General features: G+C 34.5%; 5 protein-coding genes across 5 annotated transcripts; 3 read left to right on the top strand and 2 right to left on the bottom strand.

Annotated features, from left to right (window-relative positions):
- Window positions 1–1,146: 1,146 nt before the first annotated feature.
- TRIADDRAFT_22704 (uncharacterized protein) lies at window positions 1,147–2,497 on the bottom strand (the record flags this gene model as incomplete). Its single annotated transcript, XM_002110854.1, has 3 exons — window positions 1,147–1,336; window positions 1,899–2,044; window positions 2,297–2,497. The coding sequence occupies 3 exons, from the start codon at window positions 2,495–2,497 to the stop codon at window positions 1,147–1,149; spliced, it is 537 nt and encodes a 178-aa protein (XP_002110890.1).
- Window positions 2,498–4,656: 2,159 nt separating this feature from the next.
- TRIADDRAFT_54290 (uncharacterized protein) lies at window positions 4,657–7,173 on the top strand (the record flags this gene model as incomplete). The annotated part of the gene is made up of 2 exons (XM_002110334.1): window positions 4,657–6,772; window positions 6,818–7,173. The coding sequence occupies 2 exons, from the start codon at window positions 4,657–4,659 to the stop codon at window positions 7,171–7,173; spliced, it is 2,472 nt and encodes an 823-aa protein (XP_002110370.1).
- Window positions 7,174–10,131: 2,958 nt separating this feature from the next.
- Window positions 10,132–11,957, top strand: TRIADDRAFT_54291 (uncharacterized protein; the record flags this gene model as incomplete). The annotated part of the gene is made up of 5 exons (XM_002110335.1): window positions 10,132–10,336; window positions 11,014–11,096; window positions 11,188–11,550; window positions 11,656–11,742; window positions 11,850–11,957. The coding sequence occupies 5 exons, from the start codon at window positions 10,132–10,134 to the stop codon at window positions 11,955–11,957; spliced, it is 846 nt and encodes a 281-aa protein (XP_002110371.1).
- A 247-nt stretch (window positions 11,958–12,204) lies between these two features.
- Window positions 12,205–12,639, top strand: TRIADDRAFT_54292 (uncharacterized protein; the record flags this gene model as incomplete). The annotated part of the gene is made up of 2 exons (XM_002110336.1): window positions 12,205–12,423; window positions 12,496–12,639. The coding sequence occupies 2 exons, from the start codon at window positions 12,205–12,207 to the stop codon at window positions 12,637–12,639; spliced, it is 363 nt and encodes a 120-aa protein (XP_002110372.1).
- A 1,012-nt stretch (window positions 12,640–13,651) lies between these two features.
- Window positions 13,652–15,453, bottom strand: TRIADDRAFT_63736 (expressed hypothetical protein; the record flags this gene model as incomplete). The annotated part of the gene is made up of 6 exons (XM_002110855.1): window positions 13,652–14,118; window positions 14,237–14,376; window positions 14,460–14,596; window positions 14,663–14,746; window positions 15,240–15,296; window positions 15,387–15,453. 6 exons carry the CDS (start codon window positions 15,451–15,453, stop codon window positions 14,091–14,093), a joined length of 513 nt encoding a protein of 170 aa, XP_002110891.1. The 3' UTR covers window positions 13,652–14,090.
- Between the last annotated feature and the right edge of the window lie 120 nt (window positions 15,454–15,573).

Raw genomic sequence — 15,573 nt, forward strand, 5'->3', positions numbered from 1 at the left:
TATGCTGACTATATCTACTCTTTCAAACACGAGCGAATTTATCTGATTCTGTTAGTCATAATTTATTTTAGTAAACGTAATTTGTTTGCGATATACATACAACCTCAATTAGTAATAGTTTGTTACACAGAAAATCAACTAATCATTACTCAAGCCGCATGAGATCTTTACCGAATAACGAGCGATTCTACAACCTTGAGATGTAGATGTAGCACATTGCATTCGATGATCCAAGCATTATTCTTTACTTTACTTGACATAATCCTAAAATCATCAGTTTCTAAAGGTTTTATTTTATGTTATACATGCAAATAAACACATACATATTGCTTGCTGATTGAAATTCTGGCGTGCAGCTGGGTAGCTCAATGTAATGCCTAAATCTAGATTATTTTCAGCATTTCAATTGAAATTTGATGTTTTACTTTCTCCGCGCTTCCTTATTTATTTATATATCAATCCAATTCTTAAAACGTGTAAGATGCGGTATAACTTTTGAGTAGGATTAATTTTTGGCTTCATCTTACAGAAGCAAAGGTTTGGCAATGAATGCTAACTATCAATCGAATACAAGAAATATTCTTATCTGGTTTATTTCTAACATTAATGCGGTAACAATAATATGTACCACTCCATTTTGTGCAATAAATCCACTTGAGAGTAATGGCAAATCGATTAATCTCTCATTTTCCTTCACCTACTACAATGTTCATGCGGTATAATGTACACTAATGCAGTTAAGAATTATTATTGCTTGCGCGACTCCATCCGAGAATTTAAATGTTACAATATACGAGTATACGCCAGTTTTTACACTTTCATAACGAAGAACCTTAACGAGCAAATAAAACCAGTACGCATTTGCCGTCATCCTTTAAAACTTGAAAGCTCACAATGTATTACTATCAAGTACATACATATCACGAATATGCCACTCGACCATTAAAATCTTCACGAAATAGAAAGAAATGATGATAGAATTTAACAAATATTCCAGTAATACAGACGAGAGTAGATACAATTAACAGGCAATTATTGTCTGTAATGTTATGAATGGTAAGGTCAGGATGTTTCATCAAATACCGCATCGAATTTAAATTAACAGATTCTTGCCTATCATACATTGATATGAGAAAAAATACTCCGCTATTTCTTAACACCAGTCCAGCTATCGATCCACTGCCTTATATGGTTAACATTGCTTTCAATATCTTTTAGTGAATCATTTTGAAGTTCCATTACTACGTCTTCTCTGTAACTATCTTGTGCTTCGCATACAATTTCTTGAAAGATTTCACACTCTACATTTTCGCGAATTTTGGCTTCATCATAGCCCCTGCACATAGGATAAATATGTACAGTGTATAAAATTGGTGGTACATGAAAGGATTATTTATCGTAAATGGCGTTGAGCAAATGTCATAAGAATTACCAAATTAAGATTTATAGAATTGTAAAGTCTTCCGATATTGCGATATTCAATTAAATATTCTATCATCTAAAATTCTTGTATATTGCAATTCGTGATTTACTGAATTTTGTACGCTCTAGAATAATTAAACGCAATTAACAGACAGGTAAAGGATGTAATCTGGCTGAAATTACTTTTACCGTAATGACAAGGCAGATAAATAAAGAAAATAATCTGCTGGTCTTTACCTACCAAATGTAGCCATTGAATTCAGTTGCAGATCTGCTGTATGAATGACTGTACTGCAATTTATCTCTAATAGTTTATCCTGCTTTTACGTGTAGCTTAAGTTACTTAACAACTGTCAGGTTCGAAACATGCAGCTTTACTAACACTCTTTCCGAATCTTTTATTTTCAATATTCGTAGATAACACTCGCATTCTATACAATCTACCGTTATCATCGTTTCTTTGCATTGATTCATACCTTGCTAGCAATCGATCATATAAGATAGTGTTATCCGTTTTCAATACAAAAACCGCATCGAACCATCGCTCTGGGAAAAAATCACAGCCATGATAATCGATGATGTAACCACCAGCAGGTACGACTTGTTCCAGTTTATCAACGACCTAAGGTTAATGATACATTAATAAGTTTAGTACGTTCCTTCATTCATTGCATTAGTTAGGCAGGGCTGCAGCATCACGATTCGGTCTCGTCATTAAAATCTATTCGTTCTAATTAATACTTCTACTAATAAGTGTGCTATAGGCTACAAGTAGGAGATGGAACAAGGCTGATTGCTGCTCTTTTCGTAGTATATAGTGTTACATACTGTAGATAATGAGTGCATTTGCGTAGCATTCTGTAGCTATCTTAACCTTATCCTCGTCGATGATGTGGCAATTGTACTTTGCATCCCACGACTCTAACAAATTATTTTTTTTGGCAAATTCTCCAACTTCGATGTGATTGAATTGGGTCATTTCTTCCAGCTGCTTGGATATTGTTGTTTTACCAGTACCAGGGGTACCAGCAATAAGAATATTCGGCTTCTGCCGACGACTAGTTGCCGAGCTCATTCTACTCCAAAAGCGAATAAAGTTCTCGTGCAGGATTTGCAAGCATGCCTGCACTTTAATTAATACCTTGATGGTGCCTGGCATGCGCAAACTGTTTCTATGGCGATACTTGATAATGTGCCGTAAATGACTGTGTGTGTGCAGTAGTTCAGTATTGATTGGGTAATCATGACTCATTACAGTATAGTGGTCCAGTTACTACTGTACGCGTTCTGCGATAATAAACTGTATGGCGGAGCAGCTATCCTCTGCAAAATTTCTGCATTCAATTAGCAGTGAGAGTATGGAGATTATTTCCATTTTTTTCTAGCGAAAAAGCCTTAAATCTTTTCTTTATTTCACTTCTAATACCCAATTGTAATGCATAGTTTGTATATCGATTATCATCGAAGATACTCTTCCATTTTGTATACAGGACTAATAGAGCTCTAGAAATCGCCCGCTGCAGCCTGTATTAATGCAACCTTTACCTTTTGTCAGCCAATTGGCAGTAGGGATAAAATAAAATTAATTTCAAGATAAACCATCTGCTAAAAGTGTGTCTTAAAGTATACTGTAGTAAACATTTTTAACATATTAAATATTACGAGGCTGTACTAGATTCATGTTGCATAGCGTAAATCTTTGCACCGGTTTATATACTTTTCATATGCTGAAATCAACAAATATCAGAAACTACTACACTAGTCGCTTAAAATTGTAGTTTGTTTAAGGTACTTCAGTTAAAATAACTTACAGTTTACTTTTTTAATAATTACAATCTTGGATCAACGATACATGCAAAATATCGTATATAACATAGAATAACTATTATTTAGTAAAACTGAATAGCTTCTACGAAGGTAACAACTATTAGAACTTAAGTATACCTTGCCGAAACAATGTACCTGCAAGCATTATATTAGTTAATAATTAGGCATAATTTTAATAGACTGATACGAAAACACAATATTCTATTCCCGGACTCTAACCATCATTAAGATGTAGGTAATTGTGTTAGAATTAGAGTTATGGCTAGGTTATTTAAATTAAATTTGTTAATGATAATAATTAACACTGGGAAGGAGAGAAGAAATCTGTATCTATCCCCTCATTCCTATAATTGGCATAAGGGGAGTAAATTGCAGTTACAATCGTAGCATTCTGCATATTTTAAGCTAGAAGGAAAGCTTATCTCTACAGCTCCAACGAATATGCAATATAGGAAAGCCTAAATAGTGTAAATTTTATAGTCACTTCCGTTAGGAATTTACGACAACATGGAAAGAGGTATTCAAAAGCATGTAATTATACTGTTGCGATTGATAATTTTATTGCGTAAAATGAATACTTGGAATTGCAGAATTTTTACGGGCGTATCTGGTATTTTCTTTCATACCAACAGAGTAGCAAAAGCTTACAGTGTATTCATACACCCATAGACAGATAGAAGCTATAGTACAAGCTTCATAAAATATGATACTAATAAAAATATTATTAAGTAGTTTTGCAAATAGATCCTTTCTTTTCAAGTTACAAGCACGGATATCCGTACTAGTTTCATTATTTACGTATAAAATTAAATAATGGAACGCCTGTGCTAATTAATTAAACTATCAATATACTTTATAAAACATACGCGTGTCTTTGTAAAATTATAGAGATTTCATTATATATACACGTATTATTAAAAACTGTATACTCGTACATTGAATATTTACATATTACCTAATTTAATTATGGTGAGATGAATTTTGATCAATATGTGCTTATTGCCACTTTCAGATAACACATTAGCATACAGTAGATTTTCTAGTTAGTGATGAAATTTAGCTGTATTTAGATACTAGTACTTTGTGAATTTCTCACTAATGAAATATTCCATATGCTCGTAAAATAGTTAACAATTGGATATTCGAGAAACTTTTCTATTATCATAAACTTGTCCAATTTTTTAAACTTAAATTTGTTTTAAAAGCAAAGTAACAGCGTATATTAACTTCCAAAGAGATTCTACCAATTTAAAGGATATAACCTCAATCGTATCATAGTAGATTGATGTCTCAATTATAATATATAACGTGTTTTAAAGCTATCCTTTGTACATTTCCCTGTCCTCCGTATATTGATTTATAAAACAAATTATTCTAAAAAAGTCGACTGCAAGCTCAAAATCATCGATGTGTGATATTTCTGTAGCTTTCACTTGCTATTTAGTAATCGGTTTTCACATTGGATTATCTCCTTACACCGCCAACGGAGAAAATACCATTGGGAATGAAGTTAGCGGTATCAGGGCCTTCCAACAAGGTGATTTTATTCTTGGAGGATTCTTTGACGTTTTAAATGACTATGATGCAAAAACTGGACATTGCTCTAAGATAAATGCCCAAAATGTTCAACAAGTGCAAGCTATGATATATGCTATCAAAATGATTAATGAAGATTCAACGCTATTGCCAAAGGTAACTTTTGGATATGATATTAGGGATACGTGTAGATCATCGCAATTAGCTCTGAGATATGCCATGAACTACGTAAAGCATAATCGTGATCTAGAGCTGAATTCATCTAATACTGCCAATTTTGTGCATGGACGAATTGCTGCTGTTATCGGTGCTGCAAGTAGTAAGGAATCAATAGCTGTAGCAACGATGCTTAGCAATTTTGAATTATTGCAAATAAGTTATAGCGCTAGCAGTCGTCGATTAAGTAATGTGGCAGAATACAAGTCATTTTTCCGAACCGTCCCATCAGATGATTACGAGGCTGATGCAATTGTACAAATTATTAGACAATTTCGGTGGAATTATGTTGGAATCGTGATTGTAGATGATGCTTTTGGTGAAGCAATGGGTAATACACTACTACGATCAACAACTAGTCTAGGAGTATGCATACCGATTTTTGCAAAGTTTCAAATCTATCGTAAACAGCAAGATATGATTACAATTATTCAGCGATTAATTGCTAAACAAAATGTTCAAGCTATAGTTTTAATATGTGATCCAGTGGATGCATTGTCTTTTTTTCGCCAGGCTGAACGACTAGGATTAACTGATAGAAATTTTATAGCCGTCTCTGGCTGGTCAAATAGCCCATTAGTCAGGCGCTTTCCAACTAGTGTAGTTAGTGGAAGCCTCGGAGTGATGCTTCCTGATCATAATATAGAAAAATTTATGCAGTATTTAAAGACGTTAAATTTTTGTAATAATCAGGCTAATCCTTGGTTTCAAAAGATATTTAAAGAATCATACAATGGTAATGATTGTAACCTGCCTAATGAGGCTACAAATCCAGCAACAAATGATTTTTATGCTAATGGTGTCTATGTTGGTTATATTATTGACGCGATTTATACTGTTGCGCATGCATTACATACTATGTTAAACTGTAAACCTGGCGCTAGCTGTTCTGTGATGGATAATGTTAATGCTGCGAAGCACATTAATCTAAAGGAATTACATAAATTTGTTTATAATGTTAGCTTTAATGGGATTACAGCACATCCAGTACGTTTTGACAAGACTGGAGATGGCCCAGGTATTTATAAATACTGCAATTTACAGATTGACCCTAGTAGTAAAATCCTGCAGACGGTAGTTGTTGGAAGCTACTCAGCGACGGAGATTGCTACAAATTCTTCTAAGTTCTATCTACAAACCAATGAGATTATTTGGCATTCAGGGGCGATTTTACCACCAGAATCACAATGTAGTGCAGATTGTCCGCCTGGTACTTATCGAATTTTTAGTATTGCAGAAAGATGCTGCTGGACCTGTCCGCCATGCCCAACGCATCATTATTCCAATTATACAAATACCGTTCACTGCCATGATTGCTTACGTGGTTGGACAGCAAATTCTAATGCTACAGGTTGCTTAGCGGTCTTTAGAAGGCATTTAAGAATAACCGATGGGCCAGCTCTATTAGTTGTCATTATTGCAAGCATTTTTGTTAGCTTGACATTAACGACTTGCTTTCTGGTTCATAGGAGAAGAAAAAATATCTTGATTACCGAATCTAGCTACTTACTTAATATGTTGTTGCTAATTGGCTTATTAAGTAATTATGTATTACCCATCCTGCTATTAATACCGATTACTCCTTTGATCTGTACACTCTCTTTTATTGCATTTAGTTTCTGTACAACCCTTGTTCTCCTTGTTCTTTTAATGAAAATTGCAAATCTTAACAGAATTCAAGACGAACGATCACCCGGAGAAAATACTAGCTCCATAATAAGCAACATTGTTATTCAGTTGGCTGTATTAATACTTACTCTCATGTTTCTAGGTATGGCTTATATGCTGATTTTAAAATTTGATCCAATTACTGTAGGTATTGATGACGTTACCTCCAAAAAGGTGGTTTATTTATATTGTAAGACCAACAATAACGCCATTGCTGTGTATGCGTATGCTCAATTTGGATTATTGAATATTCTATGTATTTATCGTGCATTCAAAGCTCGAAGTGTACCTATTGCTTGCTACGAAAGTCGCTATATACTTCTTGCTAGTATTTTATCATTGGGTCTTTTTTCATTTGCGGCACCGGCATATTTCTATGCAACCGGTATATCCAAATTTGGACTCAGTGCAATTGGTGCCGTGGCTTTTCCGGCTTTAATATTCTTATGCTTATTTGTAAGAAAGATAATAGCTATCTTATTTCCAGAGTGTTCTTCAAAGTAAGAGGAACTGTACAACCGTTAAATTGATTAATTAATGAATGAATTATCGATTAGAATAATCGTTACTCTTGCACCATTGCTATTTATTGGTTGGTTTTTCTGAACGCTTAATTATCTTGCAGTATGTTACTTGTTTAGCCAAGCAAGTCTTAGGCTATTGCATGGGTACGATGCAATGTCCTTACAATTGAATGGTGAAAACTTAAATTTTTCTTAATGTAACATAACATGTAACTATATTATGTATATATATATACTGTATAACATTGTTGTTAACATATATAGAGTAGCACATATTCACTATATAACGGCATTTTATTGAAATGGAGTTAGTAATTTTGATTTTATACAAGAGTACACGGTAAAAAGTTACTGAATCTCTGATAGGTCTATCAAATGTTACTACTATCTGTTAAATGAGCACATTATCGTAAACCGTCAGCAAAGCGACGGGAGTTTGCACTAGTGTAGATTAATTTGTAAATCGCTACAGTATTTGCATATTAACAGCATGCTTATGTTCCTTAACTATAGAAGGAATTTTACTTAACAGTAAATAAAGGTAATATAAATATTATAACGCACAGCTGCTAAATATAGCTTACTTATCGTATATATATACATTTATTATTCATATTCTGAGAAGCTTTCTGCAGCTTCATATTCAGGCCATACAGTAATTAATTTTCGTCCACACTTTTATAATAAGGGAATCTTGCTCTCATAACCTATAGGTTTCCAACGTGTCATATCTACTATGTCAATAATTTTCATGTCGTGATGACGTTCCCAACTTACAGAAGTTATCAATACAAATTGATACGCTTGAATCAAATTAATATTTACGAGTTTATGGTGGCACAATAATAATTTGTTATGTTTTAACTTTAGAAAGAACTTTATATAAAAATAATATATGTATACTCGTAATTAATCAACTAACCAAACGAAAATTGTAGATGGTATCTCTGTTTTAAATGTATAATTTTAGCGAATTACTATTCGTGGCTTTTTGTGATTAGTCAATAAATAACCTTAACATTTTGTAACTGATGCCATTTAGTTTAATCGCTGTTTCGCAACGCATATTTAGCAGTATGATTCATCCCTATGCAGTCGCATAAATAAAATTATAAATACTTGTACAATTATAGTGTACAGTAATATGGAAATGTAGTAGAATTTTCGCAACAGTGTCAGGATATTGAGTAGGATTACTAGACCGTTTCTTCCATGCATGTATAGTGGAGTGTGATGGCGTTAAGTACTCGTAGTCAGTGAGTGAATCCTATAATGATAAAAAAGTATTTATCACATTTCTATTGTCACTGTTTTATGATCAATTTTACACAAAAGCGAATCGTTAATATTGGACAGAATTTTAACAGTCGCAGATAAAGTGTTGACTACTGCACTCGTTTACTGCCAACGTATTTGCTGTTAGGTCAGAAGTGCCTACGGTATTCTATTACTTTGGTTATAAAGTGTTGACTACTATGCTCGTTTACTGCCGGCTTACTTATTTATAAGTCAGGAGTGATTACGATATTCTATTACTTGGATTTCATAGTCGTATTTATAACTTTTTATTATGTTGGGCATTTTCAAAACAAGTCTTGGTAATTTCCGTACTCTGGCGATACATTCCTACCTACTGACGTATTTACGCTAGGTGTGAAATTCAAATAATGCTATAAAATCGAGGATGGTGTAAACAGCCAAGCCTAACATTAGTGAAGTAGCTTTCTCTACTTTATTTATGATAGCAATGACTGTAATGCAATTTATTACTACAGTACTATACGGTATTATTATTCTTTTTCTGAAGTAGCCCAATTAGAAATGTGCTGATTTCAAATACTTATGTTATTACAGTGCAAATATTTTATTTTAGCTTGTACTATGGCACCTTTTTCCGCTTTATTCATAGCCAAAATGCAATTTATTGGTTTTATTTTTGGGTAGAACTACCGTCTTAGAAATGTGTTGATTTCAACTATGTTATTGCTCTACAACTATTTTATTTTGGCTTGCTAAGTGACACCTGCGGGAATTGACCCATTCAGAGCACGTATGTAGCGCGTGCAACTTATGGTGGTAAAATAGGAGATTGCGTCCATCTTCAAAACATCATCCCCAAATTGACTAGTATCATCATATCGCCATAAATGGCAATTACAAATCTACTGTATTTTGTTCTTCAAGGATTGTTATTGTGGTGATTCATCATTTCGATAGGAACAAGCAATCCGTTGCTACTGTCATCCTCAACCAGAATATTCTAACGCTGCTAGCTTACACTATGCTAGAGGACAGAGGTCATGCTGAGAGCATAGTGAAAGATGATGAAATCTTGACCTTTAGCGAGTGATTTTACAATGCAAACTCAACTCTATAGTCTACAGTAGAGTATGCACTGTAGAGGATTGTACTGTAGTGGACAGCGCGTTTAACTTGGATGGGAACTTGGCGTGGAAAATTGAAAGTTGCAATTTGTGAACACTCCTGTTCAAAATCGATATGTAAAGGCAGGAGGATGAGGTTGACGTCCCTGAGTGATTGGGCTACATCTACATAGACGATTTTATCTACTTTGAGCTTGATTTCGCCGACACAGTTTGAAGTTCCAGATCGTCTAGTGTAATACTGTATTTTCCAATCCTGTAAGTTGGGCAGTACAGTACAAACGGTACAGTATATTGCTGTACCGTTCCACAGTATATTGTACTGTAAAACCATTCACACGTTTCCAGGAATGGACTATACAGTTCAGGGTACAAAGTCCAACCAGGGCAAAGAGACCGCAACACTGAAGCCCTTTGTCAGCCCGTTGGCCTACAGTATAAAAGGGCCACCGGTAACGAAAGTTGACTCATTCAAAAATTGAATAACTGCTGGAGAAATCGTTGCGAAATTATTCCGGTATCAAAACGGTAAAAGAGAAAAAACTGAAAAAGAAATGACTATGGACGGAGAAATGTCGACGTTGGCGACTGTCCAGCGCCTTAGTAGTTATCCTGTTATTAACTTTGCTGTCAATCAAGTCTCAAGTGTTTATCAGACAACCAAAGTAAAAAGCGATATGTTGAAAGGGGGCTTGGACAAGATTGAAACTTCTGTGACCAACATTCTGACTTCAGCTTTGCAGCCATTTCAGCAACAGAGTAAGTGTACTGTACTCCCTCTGAATAATATTCGTTTTACTGGTCAATGTTCATATGACTACATCTCGATCAAGATCGGGCAATCCAGTCAGTCAAATTAGGCATTAGTTGTGAAATAGTTCTTTTCTAATTCTGATTTCATCGACACCCGCTAGGGTACTCGACTGTATGTAGTAGAAGACTACTGTAGTCTGTCCAGTAATAAGTATAACTGTAGTGTACTGTAGGTTGTAGGATGTCATCATTTCAAAAATGACTCTACTGTATACTGTAGTATAGTAAGTTTGTAAGAGTTGGTATACAGTATGTCGTCTATGCCTAATTCCTGAGTACGTACAAATTTGTGTAGGGATGTCTTTTTGAAAGGCATGTAAACGGTAAAGTGATGAATCGAACATAATTGGGTAAACTAATTACGGTAGAGTGAATCAGGATCATGTATAATTAATTCAAAGACAAGTATACGGATAGAATTAGTTACGTAGATATCAATCACTATGGAGTAGGGCTCTGCGTCTGTAATAGGACACGCTGTACTTTCGGTATGAGACGGAGTGTATTAGTTTGATGGTCATTACTTTCAATCTCTAGTGAATGATAGATTCAATGCTTATGAATATAGACGTCATCTTATAGCAAGGCTAACATCGTTCTACGTACATAATTTTTCATTGTAGTTGTTGCGGCAGACGGTTTTGCTAGTCGTCAATTGGAGAAATTAGAGGAGAAGATCCCAATTGTTAAGGAATCATCAGATAAGGTTGGTCACTTGTCATCTTTGCTAATTTATTATCGAGTAGAACAACAATTATTTCTAGAAAAGTAGTAACCGGAAAATTATTCCATTCTAGATTCGCACAAGATTCGAAGACAATTTGAAAGCAAATATTGACTGCGTTCGCAAATCTTATCTAGTAGAACGTGTCAGTAATGGGATTGATAAGGTTTTGGATGTTACTGATAATACCGTCGAATATATATTGCCTGGAGTAGATGAACTAGAAGTGAAAACTGCCAGTGATCCTAATCAAGACAATAAGATAACTGAAATGCTGGAAGAAAACGAGGAAAGCGCAACTGGCAAAGTCGATCGCATTTACACGCTGACTTCCAAGGTTAAACGCCGCTTGTTTACCCAAATGGTTACTCGACTAGAAAACGTAAAACAACGCGGTCCCGAGATCATCAGCAAATTTAAATACTCTGTAGATTTGGTAAACTTCAATTTCTTTTAATAGCTTAAATTACTTGACAAAATACCAATCTAACAATCTTTTTTCCATTATATTACGACACTAATGAAAGTTGTCTGTTATTAGATTGCTTATGATAAATCTCTTGACAAAAAGAGCCCTTTTACCGACGAAAGCGTAGCTGGCGAAGAATCGACTGCATCGGCAAAGACTGTAAGTTACCTATGTTCACTTTGGTCATAAAATATAAAACATAAACGAAATCTTCAATTATTCAACGCATGTTAATATATGAGCACATGACTCTTATTCGGCTTTAGGAAAGCAATATCAGACCTGAAGGAAAATTTTCATACTTGAAGAAAGAATTATCCAACATTCGATCAACAGTTTCTGTTAAATTGGTACTATATTATAAGCATTACTAATGATAACAAATAATGTTCATGTCTTGTCTTAAGTTAATAAGCTAATTTACTTACACAGCAGAAATCCTATGCTAACGTTGTCGAAAATAAATACCCTTACATTATGGAAAACATTTGTTCTGCTCGATCTTACATCATCAATTTAGTGAGTATAAATGAAGCTTCTTAGTTCAACATGCAATGATAAAATATTAATAACTGGTTCTGCTATCATTTACTTTCATGTAATGAACAGTTGGCTTATGGAATGACATATGGGGAAACTTATGTAAAGAATCGTCCTTTTATCAATGACAACTTACTTCGAATTCAAACCGTAATTGTACAAGTTTTGCCTGAGAGAGTAAAAGGGTATATGCCTCTTAGAAAGGAAGAAACACCAGTCGATACTCCCATCAAGACACCTGATGAACTCCTCGATACAGATATGCAAAACTCCGATATTGACGTACTGAAACAGACAACGGTACGTTCATCATGCTTTTTACTTATTAAAAAGGTACAATAATTACAAGATTTGCGTTTTCATTCGTTACAGTTGGAAGATGTAACCTCTACAGTGAAGCAGGGTAGTATTTTGTACACATCGGTTGAAGAAAGCGAAAGTAATATTGAGACCAGTGAAATTCGTGAAATAACGTCAGATAGCACTGGCCTTGAAGCTAGCGATGACGAAGTTTAATGATGGCTTGAGTTTGATGACTTGATACAGTCTTTTTATCGCTAGTTAAGCTTTACTCTTGTAATATGTAGTTTAATAAGACAATGGTTACAATGCACTTTAGCAGTAGATGTAATAAGACTAGGATCTTAATTAAAAGTTTAGCATGATTCATGCTTAATCAGTGTTGAAAGGATAACTAATAGTGTGATTGTAGCTCTCATGTCTGGAAGTGCTTTGATTTAACGGATGAAATTTTTGCGTTGTCTATTGAACAATAATTATATAATGAAGGAGTAACATGCATTCTAGTTCATAATTGACTGGTAATACCCAAGTATGGAATAAACAAAAATAACAAATCAAGTATTATGAAAGCGTGTTTTTTTGTAATATGATCATGGCATGGTTTTAGGTTCGTGCTAATTTAGATTGGGGATATACTGCTACGATAGTCTTAATGTGAAGTGAATTGTTATTCAGTTGTTAGTATTTGGTTATTCGAGTTTAAGCAACTGGTGGGAATGTAATTTTAAATTTGAGCAAAAAAGAATTCTTAGTAAAGATTAGAAACAGGATTATCTGTTAATCAATTAATTATTAATAGTCCAGAATTAAGCCAATTGTTGTTCAGTATGTATTTAGTTATTCGAGTCGAAGAAACTTATTTGGAATATAATTTTAAATTCGAGTAAAATCAGTTCTTAGTGAGCTATGGAAATTAGAAGGAGTAATATGATTGTGGATTATCTGCTAAAAGCCACTAAATGCCGTTTTGGCATTTTTCGATTCTTCATGAAGTCCAAACAAAAGTGTAAAATGTAGGCCTAGATAAATTGCGTTTTTTACTTATTAGCCCTACTTCCGAAAGAGGGGAAAACCGACCAAATCCCAAATTTTGCTGACATGTGTTTTAGCAGAGCTTGGTACGATCAAAACCTTCGATCTGATAAGTATGTCAAAGCTGACGTACAGTAGTCATGTAGCGAGCGATAGGTAAAGTAAATGTAGTCAGAGATTAAAAACGACATTAGACGAAACTTGAATTTTAATAACATTACAAGGACGCTTTACATATGTCCGCCATTAATGATACTGTAAAAGGATCAATCGTATATGTAATTAACAAGTCATAGTATTAACTATAAAATCAGATCATAAAGCTCTGCGAACTATCACAAGTGAATCTAGGAAATAACTATATGAAACACGTAGGGCAGGATAACTGATTGCCACCTGAAAATGCAATAAAATACTATTTAACATGTTCGTTTACCTACACAAAGTAAAAGACGAAGCATAGGTAAAGTGACCATGCACTTAAAGAAGACATGGTCTCGATAATTAGGAATTTACGTTCAAAGACCATTGGATGAAATAACATTTTGCTGTCGTAGAATTACAGCGCAAAAGACGAGTTGGTGATGCTCATAATAATAACATAAGGAACTTAATCAATGAAATACAAAAGATTAACGTCTTCGGCCATCTCTGTCATTCCTAATACAGAAAGAAATTACATGGTATTACTTCAGAGATGTAACACATCCAGCAAAGGAAGTTAACGATATACACCAGCATAAGATTAATGGGGTACAAATTAATATTAGCGATTTACCTCTTAAGACCCGATGTCTGAGGTCCTTTTACAAAACACCAGTCAACCTTAATAGTTTGCTCCAATAAATTTGTACCATTCAGGTTATCTATAGCAGCCTGAGCTTCTTTTTTAGTCTCAAATTCAACTAATGCATAACCCTAGCAAATTAGTGTTAGACTAGTATTAGAAGATGAGATTGATTAAAAGAGCGGCTGGTATCGAATCTATAATATTGTCTGACCTTGATAAAACCTGTACGACGATCTAGATTTAAATGGAGATTTTTCACATCTCCGTATTCGGCAAATTTTTCGTATACATCATCCTCTTGGGCTTCCTCATGGATATTTGCAACGAAAACGATCCATCCTTCTACAGCTAAATTCATTATCAAGGTGATCAGATATACCACGAAAGACCAAAATGTTACCAGCAATAACTTACATCTTTGGGGTCCAGTAGCATAGTCACCGTCTACATCCATGGATTCATATTGTAAATTGGAACCTTTCGCTTCCTCACCGTCATCTAAAATTGGAGACAATTAGGAAATTGATCCATTGTAAGTTAGGAAAATGCTGTAATGACGAAAAAGGAACTAGCGATAATTCACAACTGTAGAAAGTTGAAGTGACGAATCAACACAATTTTTAAAACTGATTAAGAAAACTAAGGGTGCATCGTCCATTTACGCTATTGTACATGCCAAGAGTGTTAGCTACAGTAAACTGATAGTCAGCATCAAATTGTTGCCTGTATAATTTCTTTTAATTCATTGTGCATTTATGAATTTGCTACAATGAATCGATCATTACGACGATGACAAAGCTAAGGTTGGTGCGTAGTCTAACTAGAGGATCGATTGATGAGGCAAACAAGACTAAACTTTTGCTGAATCATGAATAGTATTATGATGATACACTAATCAGTTCTTCTATCAGTGTGAATATCCATAGAGAATATTAGAGTCTTTCAATAGCATTATACTAAAGCAACGTCAAAGCACTTCTTTAAGGCTAACCTTGGAAACCTCGACCCTTTCGTTTCTTGGCTGATTGTTTTAGTTTCTGGATGGAGTCTACAATTATAACAAAGTATAGAAAGGTATCCATTTATTGATCGTTTATAAGGAATACTTGTAGAATCCATTTCCTTCAGAAATGATTACCGTCTCCATCATCCATTTGAAATTCATCGCGCTCTTCGGCAGTTGGTTGCAATTCGAGTTCCGCCATCTTGACGACCACGCTGTGAGGAAATGATGAAAGGTACTGTACCATTTGTACTGTATAGGACAGTATAGACTAAGATTTTGTCCATACAAACTACTACTTAGTTACTCGATCACCGTTAGC

Source organism: Trichoplax adhaerens, genomic scaffold (genome assembly GCF_000150275.1).
Source record: "Trichoplax adhaerens TRIADscaffold_3 genomic scaffold, whole genome shotgun sequence".
NCBI classification, from domain to species: domain Eukaryota; kingdom Metazoa; phylum Placozoa; class Uniplacotomia; order Trichoplacea; family Trichoplacidae; genus Trichoplax; species Trichoplax adhaerens.